At 40.3% G+C, this 12,477-nt stretch overlaps 1 protein-coding gene across 2 annotated transcripts; it reads left to right on the top strand.

Annotated features, from left to right (window-relative positions):
* Positions 1 to 1,769: 1,769 nt before the first annotated feature.
* Positions 1,770 to 7,747, top strand: LOC131322479 (probable serine/threonine-protein kinase PBL8). 2 transcript variants are annotated; one of them, XM_058353813.1, is made up of 6 exons: positions 1,770 to 2,096; positions 2,790 to 3,139; positions 3,796 to 3,931; positions 6,215 to 6,351; positions 6,514 to 6,637; positions 7,019 to 7,747. In XM_058353813.1, the coding sequence occupies exons 1-6, from the start codon at positions 2,033 to 2,035 to the stop codon at positions 7,507 to 7,509; spliced, it is 1,302 nt and encodes a 433-aa protein (XP_058209796.1). In that variant the 5' UTR covers positions 1,770 to 2,032; the 3' UTR covers positions 7,510 to 7,747. The 2 variants fall into 2 exon arrangements, with proteins under 2 accessions (XP_058209796.1, XP_058209795.1); XM_058353812.1 differs by having other exon boundaries at positions 1,830 to 2,096; positions 2,787 to 3,139.
* Positions 7,748 to 12,477: the final 4,730 nt, after the last annotated feature.

The raw sequence follows: 12,477 nt of genomic DNA, 5'->3' as shown, positions 1-12,477 counted from the left end.
TTTCTGAAATGACACTGCCCTCCTCTCCTTTACATGACAATACCAAGGGACCCCCTTGCCGTTACCTGTCCGTTAGAAAATGGATGGAGAAGGTGATGTCATTGTACTATACTTTTTACAATACCTATACTACACTCACTAGACTCTTTACCCCTCTCATTTATAAAATATAAAATATAAACATCTCTACACTTTGTGCTCATTTCACTTTGAGATTTTGTCCTTATTTAAAAGGATTCATATTTATTAATTTTCTGTCAAACTCTTGTGAATTATTGGTTCGTCTCGATAAGAGGAATTGAAAAAAAGTAAAAAATTAACTTTTATCAAATATTTTGAGAAATTCAATATTTTGGATAAAAGTAATAATTTTATACTCTTTTGATTCCTCTCGTTGAGACAAACTAATAAATCATAAAAATTTAACGCAAAACTAGCAAATACGAAAAAAATTCAAATATGAACAAAAATAAAAAGCCTAAAAATCCCATAAACAAGCCTGCATGAAAAAATTGAATATGAACAAAAACTAAAAAGCCTAAAAATCCTACAAACAAACCCACAAATTTTTTTTTTCATGCAGGCTTGTTTGTGGGATTTTTTAGGCTTTTTGGTTTTTGTTCATATTTGAATTTTTTTCGTATTTGCTAATTTTGCGTTAAATTTTTGTGGATTATTGATTTGTCTCAACGAGAGGAATCAAAAAAATATAAAATTATTACTTTTATCCAAAATATTGAATTTCTCAAAATATTTGGTAAAAGTCTTAATTTTTTTTACTTTTTTCAATTTCTCTTATCGAGATGAACCAATAATTCACAAAAGCTTGACAGAAAATTAACAAATATGAATCCTTTTAAATAAGGACAAAATCTCAAAGTGAAACGAGCACAAAATGTAGAGATGTTTGTATTTTATATTTTATAAATGAGAGAGGTAAAGAGTCTGGTGAGGGTAGTATAGGTATTGTAAAAAGTATAGTACAATGACATCACATTCTCCATCCATTTTCTAAAGGGGAGGTAACGGCAGGGGGTCCTTTGGTATTGTCAGGTAAAGGAGGGAAGGGCAGTGTCATTTCAGAAACCTCATGGGAGGTTTTTGTTCGTGTCAGAAACCTCAGGGGAGGTCAGTGAAATTTGCCCATAATTTTTCAATTTTTTTTGCATCGTATAGAAGATTACATCGAGATCCTCTAAACAAAATTCATATTGCATATTTTTAGATCCATATTGCATTTTTTTTATATTCCGGAAAGGAGCCTGAGTGTTTTTTGAGTTAGAGAATTTTTTTTCAAAAAGTAATCCAAAAGCATTAATGTGTTCAGATTGATAAAAAATGGACTTCATTATTCAGTGTTAATGAAGATACCCCACGTGGTGTCAATGGGTGTGAGTAATGGTGGAAGAGCCACGAACAAGAGCACTGAACAATTTCTTCGTCCGCATGACATTTGACTCAACGTGGGAAGTTTGACTGTACGAATCTTAAAGTAAAGGAGCTTAAACTGACATTTAGTGGAAAGCGTGGTACAAACTGATATTCATCCAATCTTCTTTTAATGGAGAAGTCTTAAGGTTTGCTCTCTTCTTTTCATTACAAGTGCGGTTAATTCTTCTGAAGTTTGTCTTTTTAAACTGATTTTGGGGTTAGTTTATACGGAGTTTTACATTCTAATTTCAATTGAAACTCTCTTAAGCGGCTGATGAAATTTGGTCCTTTTAAAATTAGTTGAAGTGCACGTATACTGATCCGAATAACTAATTATTAAAAAAGAGAAGAAAAAAATGTCGCAGTTGGGACCTGACCGAGACCAGTGAAGACAGAGTGTGCGTGCACTGTCACTGTGGTTGTTTGTGTGTGGGGAAGTGTGAGTAACTGCTGCAATATCTCTCCTTTTTAGGCAAACAAAAAAAAAGTATAGCAATAGGGAAGGAAACAAAGGGCAGGGCTGGTGGGAGGTTGAGCCAAAGCATGAAACTGTTAGCCTCTTGTTCTTCTGCTTTTTCTTTTTGTTTTGAAAGAGTAAACGATGGGGAATTGTGGGACTAGGGAGGAATCTGCTGGGGCTGTTGTTTCCCATGCTCATCATCAAGGTAAGCAGCTCTTCACTCAGCATTTCACCGGTTTCTCCATTTTTCAGATCTAAGTTTTCTTTCCTTGTCCGTGTTTCGTGTTCTTAACAAGTTTAATTTCTTGAATTTTGGGAGATTTGACTTGTTTAGTTTTTATCATAGCAACTGAGTTTGAATTAGGGGTTTATTTTGTATACTGGAAAGAAATTAGGGTTCTTTTTCTTTGTTTATATACGGTTGATGTATCACCAGGGAGTTTGAATGAGGGTTCATTTTGCACTAGAAGCGGAATTAGGGTTTGTAGATTTGTTAATTTTAGTTTGATGTTTCAGCAGGGAGTTTGATTGAGGGTTCATTTTTTACTAGAAACGAAATTAGGGTTAACAGGACTTGGTAATTTGTTTGATGTTTCACCTTGAAAGTTTGAATGAGGGTTCATTTTGTACTAGAAACGAAATTAGGGTTAAAAGTATTTGGTAATTTGTTTGATGTTTCACCTTGGAAGTTTGAATGAGGGTTCATTTTGTACTAGAAACGAAATTAGGGTTAAAAGTATTTGGTAATTTGTTTGATGTTTCACCTGGGAGTTTGAATGAGGGTTCATTTTTTGTACTAGAAATGAAATTAAGGTTTATTTCTTTGTTAATTTTAGTGTGATAACAGTTTTTGATTGATTTATTTATTTATTGTTTGTTTTGGGGGGAATGGTAGCAGTTCAACAGCTCCATATGTTATCGGTGGGTGGTAGAAATGGTCCGCCAGAGAGGAAGCACAGCCGTTCGGCTTCAGATCTGAGCGATTCCTCTTCAACAACATCGCGCATGGGTATCCTTGAGGACTCGAGGAAGAATGCCGTGCTCTACACCCATGTCATCGCGTTTACGCTATTTGAGCTGGAGACCATTACCAAGAGCTTCCGCTCTGACTACATTCTTGGTGAGGGTGGGTTTGGAACCGTATACAAGGGTTACATTGATGAGAATGTGAGGGTTGGCCTTAAATCTCTCCCCGTTGCTGTCAAGGTTCTCAACAAGGAGGGTCTTCAGGGCCACAGAGAATGGCTTGTGAGTTACTTTCATAGCTTTTTAGTTTTGATCTATTCCATCCCCCTATAGTGATATCGCTCTGGAATCAGTTTACTCTGTTTTATTTAGTGGACCATCTCCAGCCCTGTACTATAAAAATCGGAATTTTTTAGAACAGCCTCCACTTGATATGGATCGCTGTAATGGGCAAGCTCGGATTTGCATATATCATACTAGAAGCTTCGTTAGTGGTGAAGTGTCAAATTTGAAAGCTATAAAGTAAACTTGATAAATTTGAGTTAAAAATATAGCGTCTCCCTTTGTTTGAGTAAAAATGATGAAAGTTCATTTTGTTATGAGTTTTTGAGTAAAGACTTGCCCTAAGCTTTGGGTTTTTTTTTTTCCACTCATTGAGTTTGAGTCATTGTTGTAACAGCTGAAGATGGCCTTACCGTATAGTTTATTGGGCTTCTTAGAATTCTTTTTTGTTGTCCCTTGAGTTCCCCAGTTTTTGGAGTTAAAGGGGGGCTGCTATTTTAGTGGTAAAATTTTCTGCAAGCTGCCAATTTGTGCATATATTGACAAAGGTTAGGTCTGTCTCCAATTTTCCCTCGCCCATACCCCCATCGGTTGTGGATTACATGGATACTGTAGTTGTCCTGTTTGTTAAATTGACTAAATATTTTTTGTACCAGACGGAGGTTAACTTCCTCGGGCAGCTCAGGCATTCCAACCTGGTGAAGTTGATCGGATATTGCTGTGAGGATGACCACAGATTACTTGTTTATGAGTTCATGTTCCGAGGAAGCCTCGAGAATCATTTGTTCCGAAGTATGCTTGCGTACCTTCTCTCGCTTTGCTAACTCCTGCACTTGATGCTTCAGTCTTGCAATCTTTTCATTTTTGTTCTTGCTCTTATTTATGCAAAATTAAGTTATTGAGTTGGCAATTGAAGTTTATGTTTTTCAACCGTTGAATGATAAGATGTTTACTATGGGACTGTGAACCAGAGTTCCATGAACTTACCTATATGTTCTACCGTTGTTGCCAACAATTGAATGGAGTGAACTGCACACACTACTTTCTATATGCTAAACTAGTGATAGTGTTCAATGGTGTGCACTGTGCAGTATCTTGTTCTTAAAATTGGAAATGCTCCCATAGTCAAACTGGTTCTGTGTGTTTGGAATGTTTCACCCCCAGCTATTAGGCTTAGTAGTATCCCTGTTGCCCGCAAACATAAAGGTGCAAGGTTCAAAATGCTGTGGGACACTGGTTTGTCTCTCTTCTAAAGGGGAGAGTACAACTTGAAGTGTGCCTACAGCATTGCCGGATAGCTCAAAATACCTCACCTCTCTTATTTCACACATTTTCAGTTCTACAAAGATGAAAACAGTTTTTATTTGGTCGTATCACTCTTTTTGTGGTCAACACAAGTTTCTTGCTGTGGATAAAAAGGACAATTCCTTATCTAGTTTGTAGATGAGTTATTTTGCATCACATGAAACTACACCTACAGAAACTATAACCGTAAGAATTACATAATAACATTTGCTGTTAATTGAAATGGCTGCCTTCGATTATTTTGTGGGATTAACTTTTTGTTTGCTTCAAATAGTGATGATTCAATTTCCAGTGAGTCAAAGCTGCTTCCTCCCTTCTCTCTATCCATCTCTCATCCACCCTCCCAAAAATTCAAAAAGACAAAAAAAGAAAAGAAAAAGAAAAAGAAAGAGAGAGAGAAAAAAAGAAGACGAAAAAAGTATTTAAGAAAAGTTTCTCTACTGTGTAATCCTCGTGAAAATGGTTATGTGTATTACAATGGACTGTTTCCATTCCATTAGAACCCCAATGGCAATCTAACTTACTAAATTTAAGCTTTCCAAACCACATTGATTACACCACGATGTATTGGTCCTACCTGATTAGCACTATACTCCCTCTGTGCCAACTTGTTTATCCATTCCAATGATTGGTTTGGGATGGCAAGGTGGCCTTGTTTAAAAAGCATCTGGTAAATTCATTGATGAGGTGGAACTAGGGTTTTCAATCGTGGTATTGGAAAACGTTACGGCATTGGTGACACGGCCATACTTAGGCCGCCATCGGAACCGTATTGCCTGATACGCAAGCAAGCACTGGTATCAAAGGTCCCAAATTCCTTTTTGTAACGGCCGATACAATACGTAACAACCTTTATTAAAATTCCTGGATGAACATTCTAGTCCGGACGCTTGTGAGAGAATTTATCTGGAGAGGATCTAAACCCGTGGATGCGAGGTTACGGTGATCAAACAAGGGTCGCGGTGCACATGGATTCAACAAGAGAGGCTTATGTCCATGGGTTGTAAGACCTCTCGTAACTGCTATTATTATAGTGTCTAGTTGGGAGTGACAACACCAATGCAGTAGACAAAACCGCACGAGTCGGTATGTGCTGAACTTTTTAAGATAGTTGACCATGAGAAAGGCTGATCATTCTCCAAGTGCTTTATGTTATCTTAGCCTGCTACACTGCTGCATTTTTTTTAGTGATAATGCTCTCTCTTTCTTAGCGCTCTGTCTCTCTTGCATGGCTAGGGAAAATTTGGTATGCTGTTTTCTCCTATAGGGGTCTATTTTCACTCACTTAACACTTCTTGGCCTACTCAACTCATCGGTTAGAGTATAGCTTTTGTACGACAAAAACCATTGGTCAAATGCCGTCGTAGTGTAGTAGGGAAAACCGACCAAATACCCCTCCTTTTGCCATGACCAAAGCATCGGTTGCTTCCACCTGTGGTCTTCTCCGACTATCTTGACACCTTAATACCAAGGGCCCCCCATGTACTCTCACAATCAGTCTTTGCATGTCCTGCAAAAGAAATTAGTTTTTCCTTTAGAAAGTCATTTTGATTGATAGTTCCAGTCAATCTCGAAGGTATTAACCATTTGAAGGCCAGGATATGCTTATATCATGTGTTGTTTGAATGTAAAAGGTAGTGAGGTACAATCAAAATGAGCAATGTACCTTTTCATACTTTCTTGTTTATGGATGAGACTATTCAGTCAGATTCCTGTCAGTGCCAATAAATTTTGTTATTAAGTTGATGTGGCCTTTTTCGAGGTATGCAGAGGCAACTGTTCCGTTATCTTGGGCTACAAGAATGTTGATTGCTCTTGGGGCAGCAAAAGGGCTTGCTTTCCTTCACAATGCTGAAAGGCCTGTTATTTATCGCGACTTCAAGACCTCTAATATATTATTGGACTCTGTAAGTTTTTTTTTGAAATGATTGGACTCTGTAAGTTTTTTTTTTGAAATGATTGGACTCTGTAAGTGGTATTCACACAATAGCATGTTACAAGCATTTTCCATATAAGTAGTTACGGTGTGAGTTTCTATCCTTAACCTTGCACCTTTTTATACCCTGCAGGACTATACAGCAAAGCTTTCTGATTTTGGGCTTGCAAAAGCTGGGCCACAAGGTGATGAGACCCATGTATCCACTCGGGTGATGGGTACCTACGGTTATGCTGCCCCTGAATATGTGATGACTGGTATGGCTTCCTCTCATCTCACTATGGCTTAACTCGTGACTCATGAGTCATGTGAGTTCCTTACCCTTATTGACCTGGAATATAAAATTTTCCTAAAAATAGAGCTTGATGAATTGAAGCAGAAGCCTTTGCCTTCTATGTGGCGCTCAATGAAACGGTGTAAAATCCTTTCTTTCTTTTATGAAAAAAGTGAGTTGCATAAATACATACTCAGATGCGGCTCACAACACATGAAGCGACTCAACATGGACACTTGTTATCTTATAGTACTATTATATGATATGTTATAATTCCTCGGGAGGAGCCAATGAAACTATTTTAGTTAAAACGTAGTTATGTTGGTACGCACTTCACTGAATCAGGTTAATTTGAAATGAGCAGGACACCTAACTGCCAGGAGTGACGTCTACAGCTTTGGAGTTGTTCTTCTAGAGCTTTTGACGGGAAGAAAATCCGTTGACAAGACAAGGCCAAGCAGGGAACAGAGTTTAGTGGATTGGGCCCGGCCCAAACTGAACGACAAGAGAAAGATGTTGCAAATTATAGATCCCAGGCTAGAGAACCAGTACTCAGTGAGGGCAGCACAGAAAGCATGCAGCTTGGCATACTACTGCCTTAGCCAAAACCCCAAAGCAAGGCCCTTAATGAGTGATGTGGTTGAGACTTTAGAGCCTCTACAAAGTAGTAGTGGTGCGGCAAATGAAGTCTCATCTTCATCATCATCATCAATAGTTGGTGAGACATTTTCCATGGGGGGAATTACAGATTACCAAATGCGTCGCAGGTTTGCTGGCAATGTTGGTGCTGGGGCTGTTTGTCGCTCTCCTAACCCTAATTGTTCCCCTGGTCCTCCTGCATGCCGTGTTAGATGAGAAATGGTGCATATTTTTGTTTTTTTTGAGCCTTCTGGTTGACTTTTTGTCGATTTCGTCTTTGCTCCACTCTCTTTGGAAATGCTGTAATTTGCTTGTTAAAACATGGTGCATTTGCTACCTGGTGTAAATGGTAATGATGATTCTGAAGCTGTGGGGATTATTTCAATAGAGACGATGGTACTCAATATTTGTGGTGGTAACTTGTTCGTTTAAATACGATGTTAATTACGTATCACGGGCGACTGTAGATACCCTATCAAAGGCCAATCTTTTTCTTCTTCTTTTTTGATTTTGTATTTGTTTAGTCGTGTTACGTGGCAGTGGAAACAAAAATTGGGACGGGGCTTAAATTTAAGCGGTTTCTGTGTGAAATTTTAGGGGACCAGTCCCACCCCATTCCACCCCTTACCCCTCGATTGGAGGTCATCTTTCTCAAGGCTCTGATTTGGTTTATGTCTTAGTCTACGTGGATGATATTTCTCTTATTACTAAGATCATTCAAGGCTTGGGTTTTGGTTTTGCTCTTAAATACCATAGGCCTCTTCACTATTTTCTGGGCATTGAGGTGGTTAAAGAAGGCACGGATGACCGAGTGCAGGCCTTGTGGTTCCCCTTCATCTCTGAAACCTGCTCTTGGAATACCTGATCAGATCACCATTCTCTCATTCAGAATTCTATCGCACCTTGCTGGGATCTCTTCAATATCTCACCTCAACTCGCCCATAAATCTCATTTGCTGTTAATACTGTTTGTCAACACGCGTCATCCTCCTGAAAGTCACTTTACCTCAGTCAAACGTATCCTACGCTATGTCAAAGGCACCCTCAATCAAGGGCTTCATTTCACTCAAGGAAACTTGCAATTATCAGCATTTTCAGATGCTCATTGGGCTGGAAATGCATTGGACAGAAGGTCTACAGGAGGATATTGTGTTTATCTTGGTTCAAACCTTGTTTCTTGGTCAGCAAAGAAGGTCACTCAGTTTATCATGGATCATACCCCTCTTGATTTTAAACCAATTTGTGATACGCTAGATTCAGTCGTGTGGCTTCCTAATCCTGCTGGTTTTATTGTGTTTTCTGCTTGGGAGGCTATCAGGCTTAAACTACCTATTCAGCCTTGGTCTAGTGTTGTTTGGTACAATAGAAATGTTCCTTGATGGTCTTTTGTGTTGTGGTTAGCTGTGCAACAGAAATTAAGCACAAGAGACAGGTTATTGAGCTGGGGTATGCATGTGGAGGATGGTTGTGTGTTTTGTAATAATGCCCAGGAGTCACATATACACTTGTTTTTCCAATGTGCATTCTCCCAATCAATTTGGAGGGCTGTTTTGCAAAAATGCTCGATTGATCAAATCCCTTCCTCTTTACCGGATGTGGTTGCATGGTATATTCAAACAGTTAAAGGTCTGGGCTTAAGAGTTGGCTTTTGAAAAGTGTGTTTGCTGCTTGTGTCTATAACCTTTGGATGGAGCAGAATTAGAGGATTTTTCAACACAAGGTTTCTTCTAAGGATCAAGTCATCCTCAAGAGTGTAAATGCAATTCAGGATTTGCTGAACTTGAAAAGGAGTGTTAAGAAATCCCATAAGAATATAGAGTTGTGTTGTGTTGTAGTTGGGGCCTTTCAACTAGAGTTTTTTGATCCACTCTGTTTAGTATAGGAGTACTTTGTATAGAATTGTTTGGTTATTTTTTTCTTAAATGTCTCTTGTAGTATGCTGAGACTTGTCTCAGGTGCTTTGGTTTTTTTCGGGGGAATGCCCCTTAGAGTTTGTACATCAGTTTGAGCTTTTATAAAAGTAAAGTGCTTATCAACAAAAAAAAAGAAAAAAGAAACAGCCAACTGTTGCCAGATCTTCAACAGAAGCTGAGTATAAGGCTCTAGCTAGTGCTACAGCTGAAGTAGCATGGCTGACGCACTTACTCAAAGATCTTAATCCTCTTCCTTCCATTGGTATTCTTGTTCTATGGTGTGACAATGCCATTTCACTAGCATCTAACCCTGTGTTTCATGCTCGTACAAAACATGTTGAGGTTGTGTGGCCCGTCTCTTCCGGCCCGAGTCCTTCCTTCGTTGGTTCAGTGGTCTCCTAGCTTACTCCACGCAGCCTGCACAATGAGCGCATGACTAAAGACCAGGCCGGGGGTTGTCCCGGCAAGGCCCTCCGGCGTGAGGATGAGTAATGTGCAGAGAGAGTAGGCAGAAGATTATCAGAGAGTATGTAGTAACATGTACCTTTTTAGGGTTTCCCCTGCTAGGTATTTATAGAGCTCCTTCACTTGCTCTCCAAGCACCAGCACGTGCCTTGCGCGGGTCAGGCAGTGTCATCATGACGTCACCAGATAGATTTGGTAACCGTTTTTAGGGCTGAGCTGGCACACCCATGTGCGCTCATGATCATCTTCTATTATAACCGCTTTTTTACGTGGAAAGACATGCAAATCAGCGGCTAGCCGTGGTCGGCGGTGGCCTTGCTCTGCGGGTGGCCGAACACGCCTTTGCCGATCGGGCACATGATTGACAGGAGAGGACAGTCACAAGTGACCCGCCGTGGAAGGTGGCCGAGAACGAGCTGAACTGCCGACGAGTCCGTGGCAAAAGAAATGGTCGACGTGGAACGAGGACGGGAGCCGCGCTCAAGGTTCGTGCTCGGCACGCACGTGCTCGGTTGTTACGTAGCGAACTCATGTTCGGCCTGCTACAGAGGTTGATTTTCACTTTGTTCGTGAAAAAGTATTACACAAACAGCTGCTCATTAAGTATGTTCCTTCTGAACATCAAGTTGCTGGCATCCCCACTAAACCTCTTTCTATTTCACGATTTCACTTTCTTACCGTCGGACCGCTTTTCCACCATCTCTCCTAAAACCAATTGGTGGTAGGAAGGGTTTCAATTAAGTCTTTTATGGCATTTGACATCGCACCCGCAAGTCTGTTTAAAACCAATTGGTGGTATGACGAGTTTCAATTAAGTCTTTTATGGCATTCAACATCGCACTCGCAAATTTGTTTTTAGAATGGTGGAGTGACATTGTGTAACCAAATTCATGGGGTACTCAGGTCCCAAGACTTACATCCAAACTGAAGCTGTCAGTTCTTCCAACATCAATTTGTGGGAGTGTGTCGAGCCACTTAAGAGCAACTCAGGCCATTACAAGTGAAGCTCAAGCAGTTACGAGTAAGACAGGTGCAACAAGTACAACTAAAACTAAATAGAGTGCCATCTCATGTAGTAATTAGCTAGTTAAAAGTTGTAATTAGTAAGAGTGAGTTAGTGAGTTACACGTCAAGACTTGGTTAGATAGTTATTCTTTCCGTACAGCTAAGGCTATTGAATCTTTGTATAACTAGGGTTATGGCCCTTGTTCTTTGTAACTATATATCGATACACAATTGAATGATGAGAAAGTAATTCTGCTTCATCTCTCCAAAGTTTTCACTCTTCGGCTAATCCGAGTTTGGGGATTGTAGGGAGGTATTCCCGAACACATACATTTAGTTGCCGAACACGTGATAATCGGGAGCACGTAGTAAGTATGACAGGACTTACCGCCGGGCAATATAGTGAACAGCAATATGGACCAATGATATGAGAAGTCATTGATCCATGCTGTTTGTTCGGCAAACTAAGGGCCAAGTTACATGTGAAGTAGATGGTCCAAAACAGACTGTTCGGTTATAAACAGCCGAACAGATGAAGCAAAGAACCAAGCACGTGATACGAGGGATCACGGGTTAAAAAGCAATGCAAATGGTATGTGGGACCATAGTTTGAATATAGGGAGGACAGTCATCATGCTAAACAAATGTTCGGCAAGATGGACCAGTGACATGAGAAGTCAATGGTCCAAGCCGTCTGTTCGGCGACGAGATGGCCGAACAAAAGAAAGAACTTCAGTCAAGTATTGGAGCATAAGGAACATTTTGGAAGAGTCCAGAAACAATAGTATTCCGTTAAGGAATAAGGTCCCGAGAATATAGGATCTGATAAAGATACCCAACGAGTATGGGATGTTCGGCTTGTTATGGAAAAGAGTCCTACAAGGATTAAGGTAATGAACTGATAAAGGAAACGAGAATCCTTGATATCCTGGGATTCCTATACGAGTTAGGAATCCTAGGGCAACACGGATGCTTGGCCAGCAAGCATACGCAAATCTATAAATAAGAGGTAAACCTAGAGGTAAAAGGTACGCAATACTTTGCATTCTTGTTTTCGTACTGATAATTAGGGTTTGATTGCTAGTACGTGATACTAACAAAGGCATCGGAGGGCCTTTGCCACGAGAGGCAGAGGTGCGCTCACCCTCTGTCTATTTTGCAGATTAGGGTTCCGACGACGAATTAAGGTTCCGGTGAAGAGGCACGAGAAAGCCGTTGCAATCCAGTTGATCAGAAGGCATCGATTGTTTTAATCCCCCTACAATTGGCGCCGTCTGTGGGAAAGAACAAACTTTTCTGAAAAAGTAATCATGACGGAAGAAAATCCAGTCACTCCGTTTAGTCCAAAGGACCAGTTGGGTGGGGGAAGGGATAAATCCCCACCAGGCGCTCCAAGAAAGCCCACTGGAAGACATGATAAAGATAACTCCAAAGAAAAAGAAGACAAAACAGCTACTGGCTCCACGAGAAGGAGTAGGTCTCATCGAAGAGAAGAGTCAATTACTCGTTCGAAGAGTATACACAATGATGATGATGTCCTTGATAAAAAGAGAAGAGAAATCGAGGAGTATGCTTGTTTAATTAGAAAACGAGAGTATGAGATACGAGAGCTGCAGCAGGTACGAGAGCACCCAGAAGATTCTGGACTCTCTCGAAGGAATTTCCAGAGAGACGGACGGGCTCTGGTGGTTCATAAGCAGACTCATTCACGGAGAGGAAGGAGCAGAAGTCCTGTTATAGGGCGTCACGAGGCTTCTCCACGGAAAAGGGGAAGAAGAAGTAGAAGCCGAACGCCTGAGAGA

This window comes from Rhododendron vialii, chromosome 4a (genome assembly GCF_030253575.1).
Source record: "Rhododendron vialii isolate Sample 1 chromosome 4a, ASM3025357v1".
Classification (NCBI taxonomy): domain Eukaryota; kingdom Viridiplantae; phylum Streptophyta; class Magnoliopsida; order Ericales; family Ericaceae; genus Rhododendron; species Rhododendron vialii.
The sequence above is the reverse complement of the archived record's forward strand: the minus strand, read 5'-3'. Positions and strand labels throughout refer to the sequence as shown.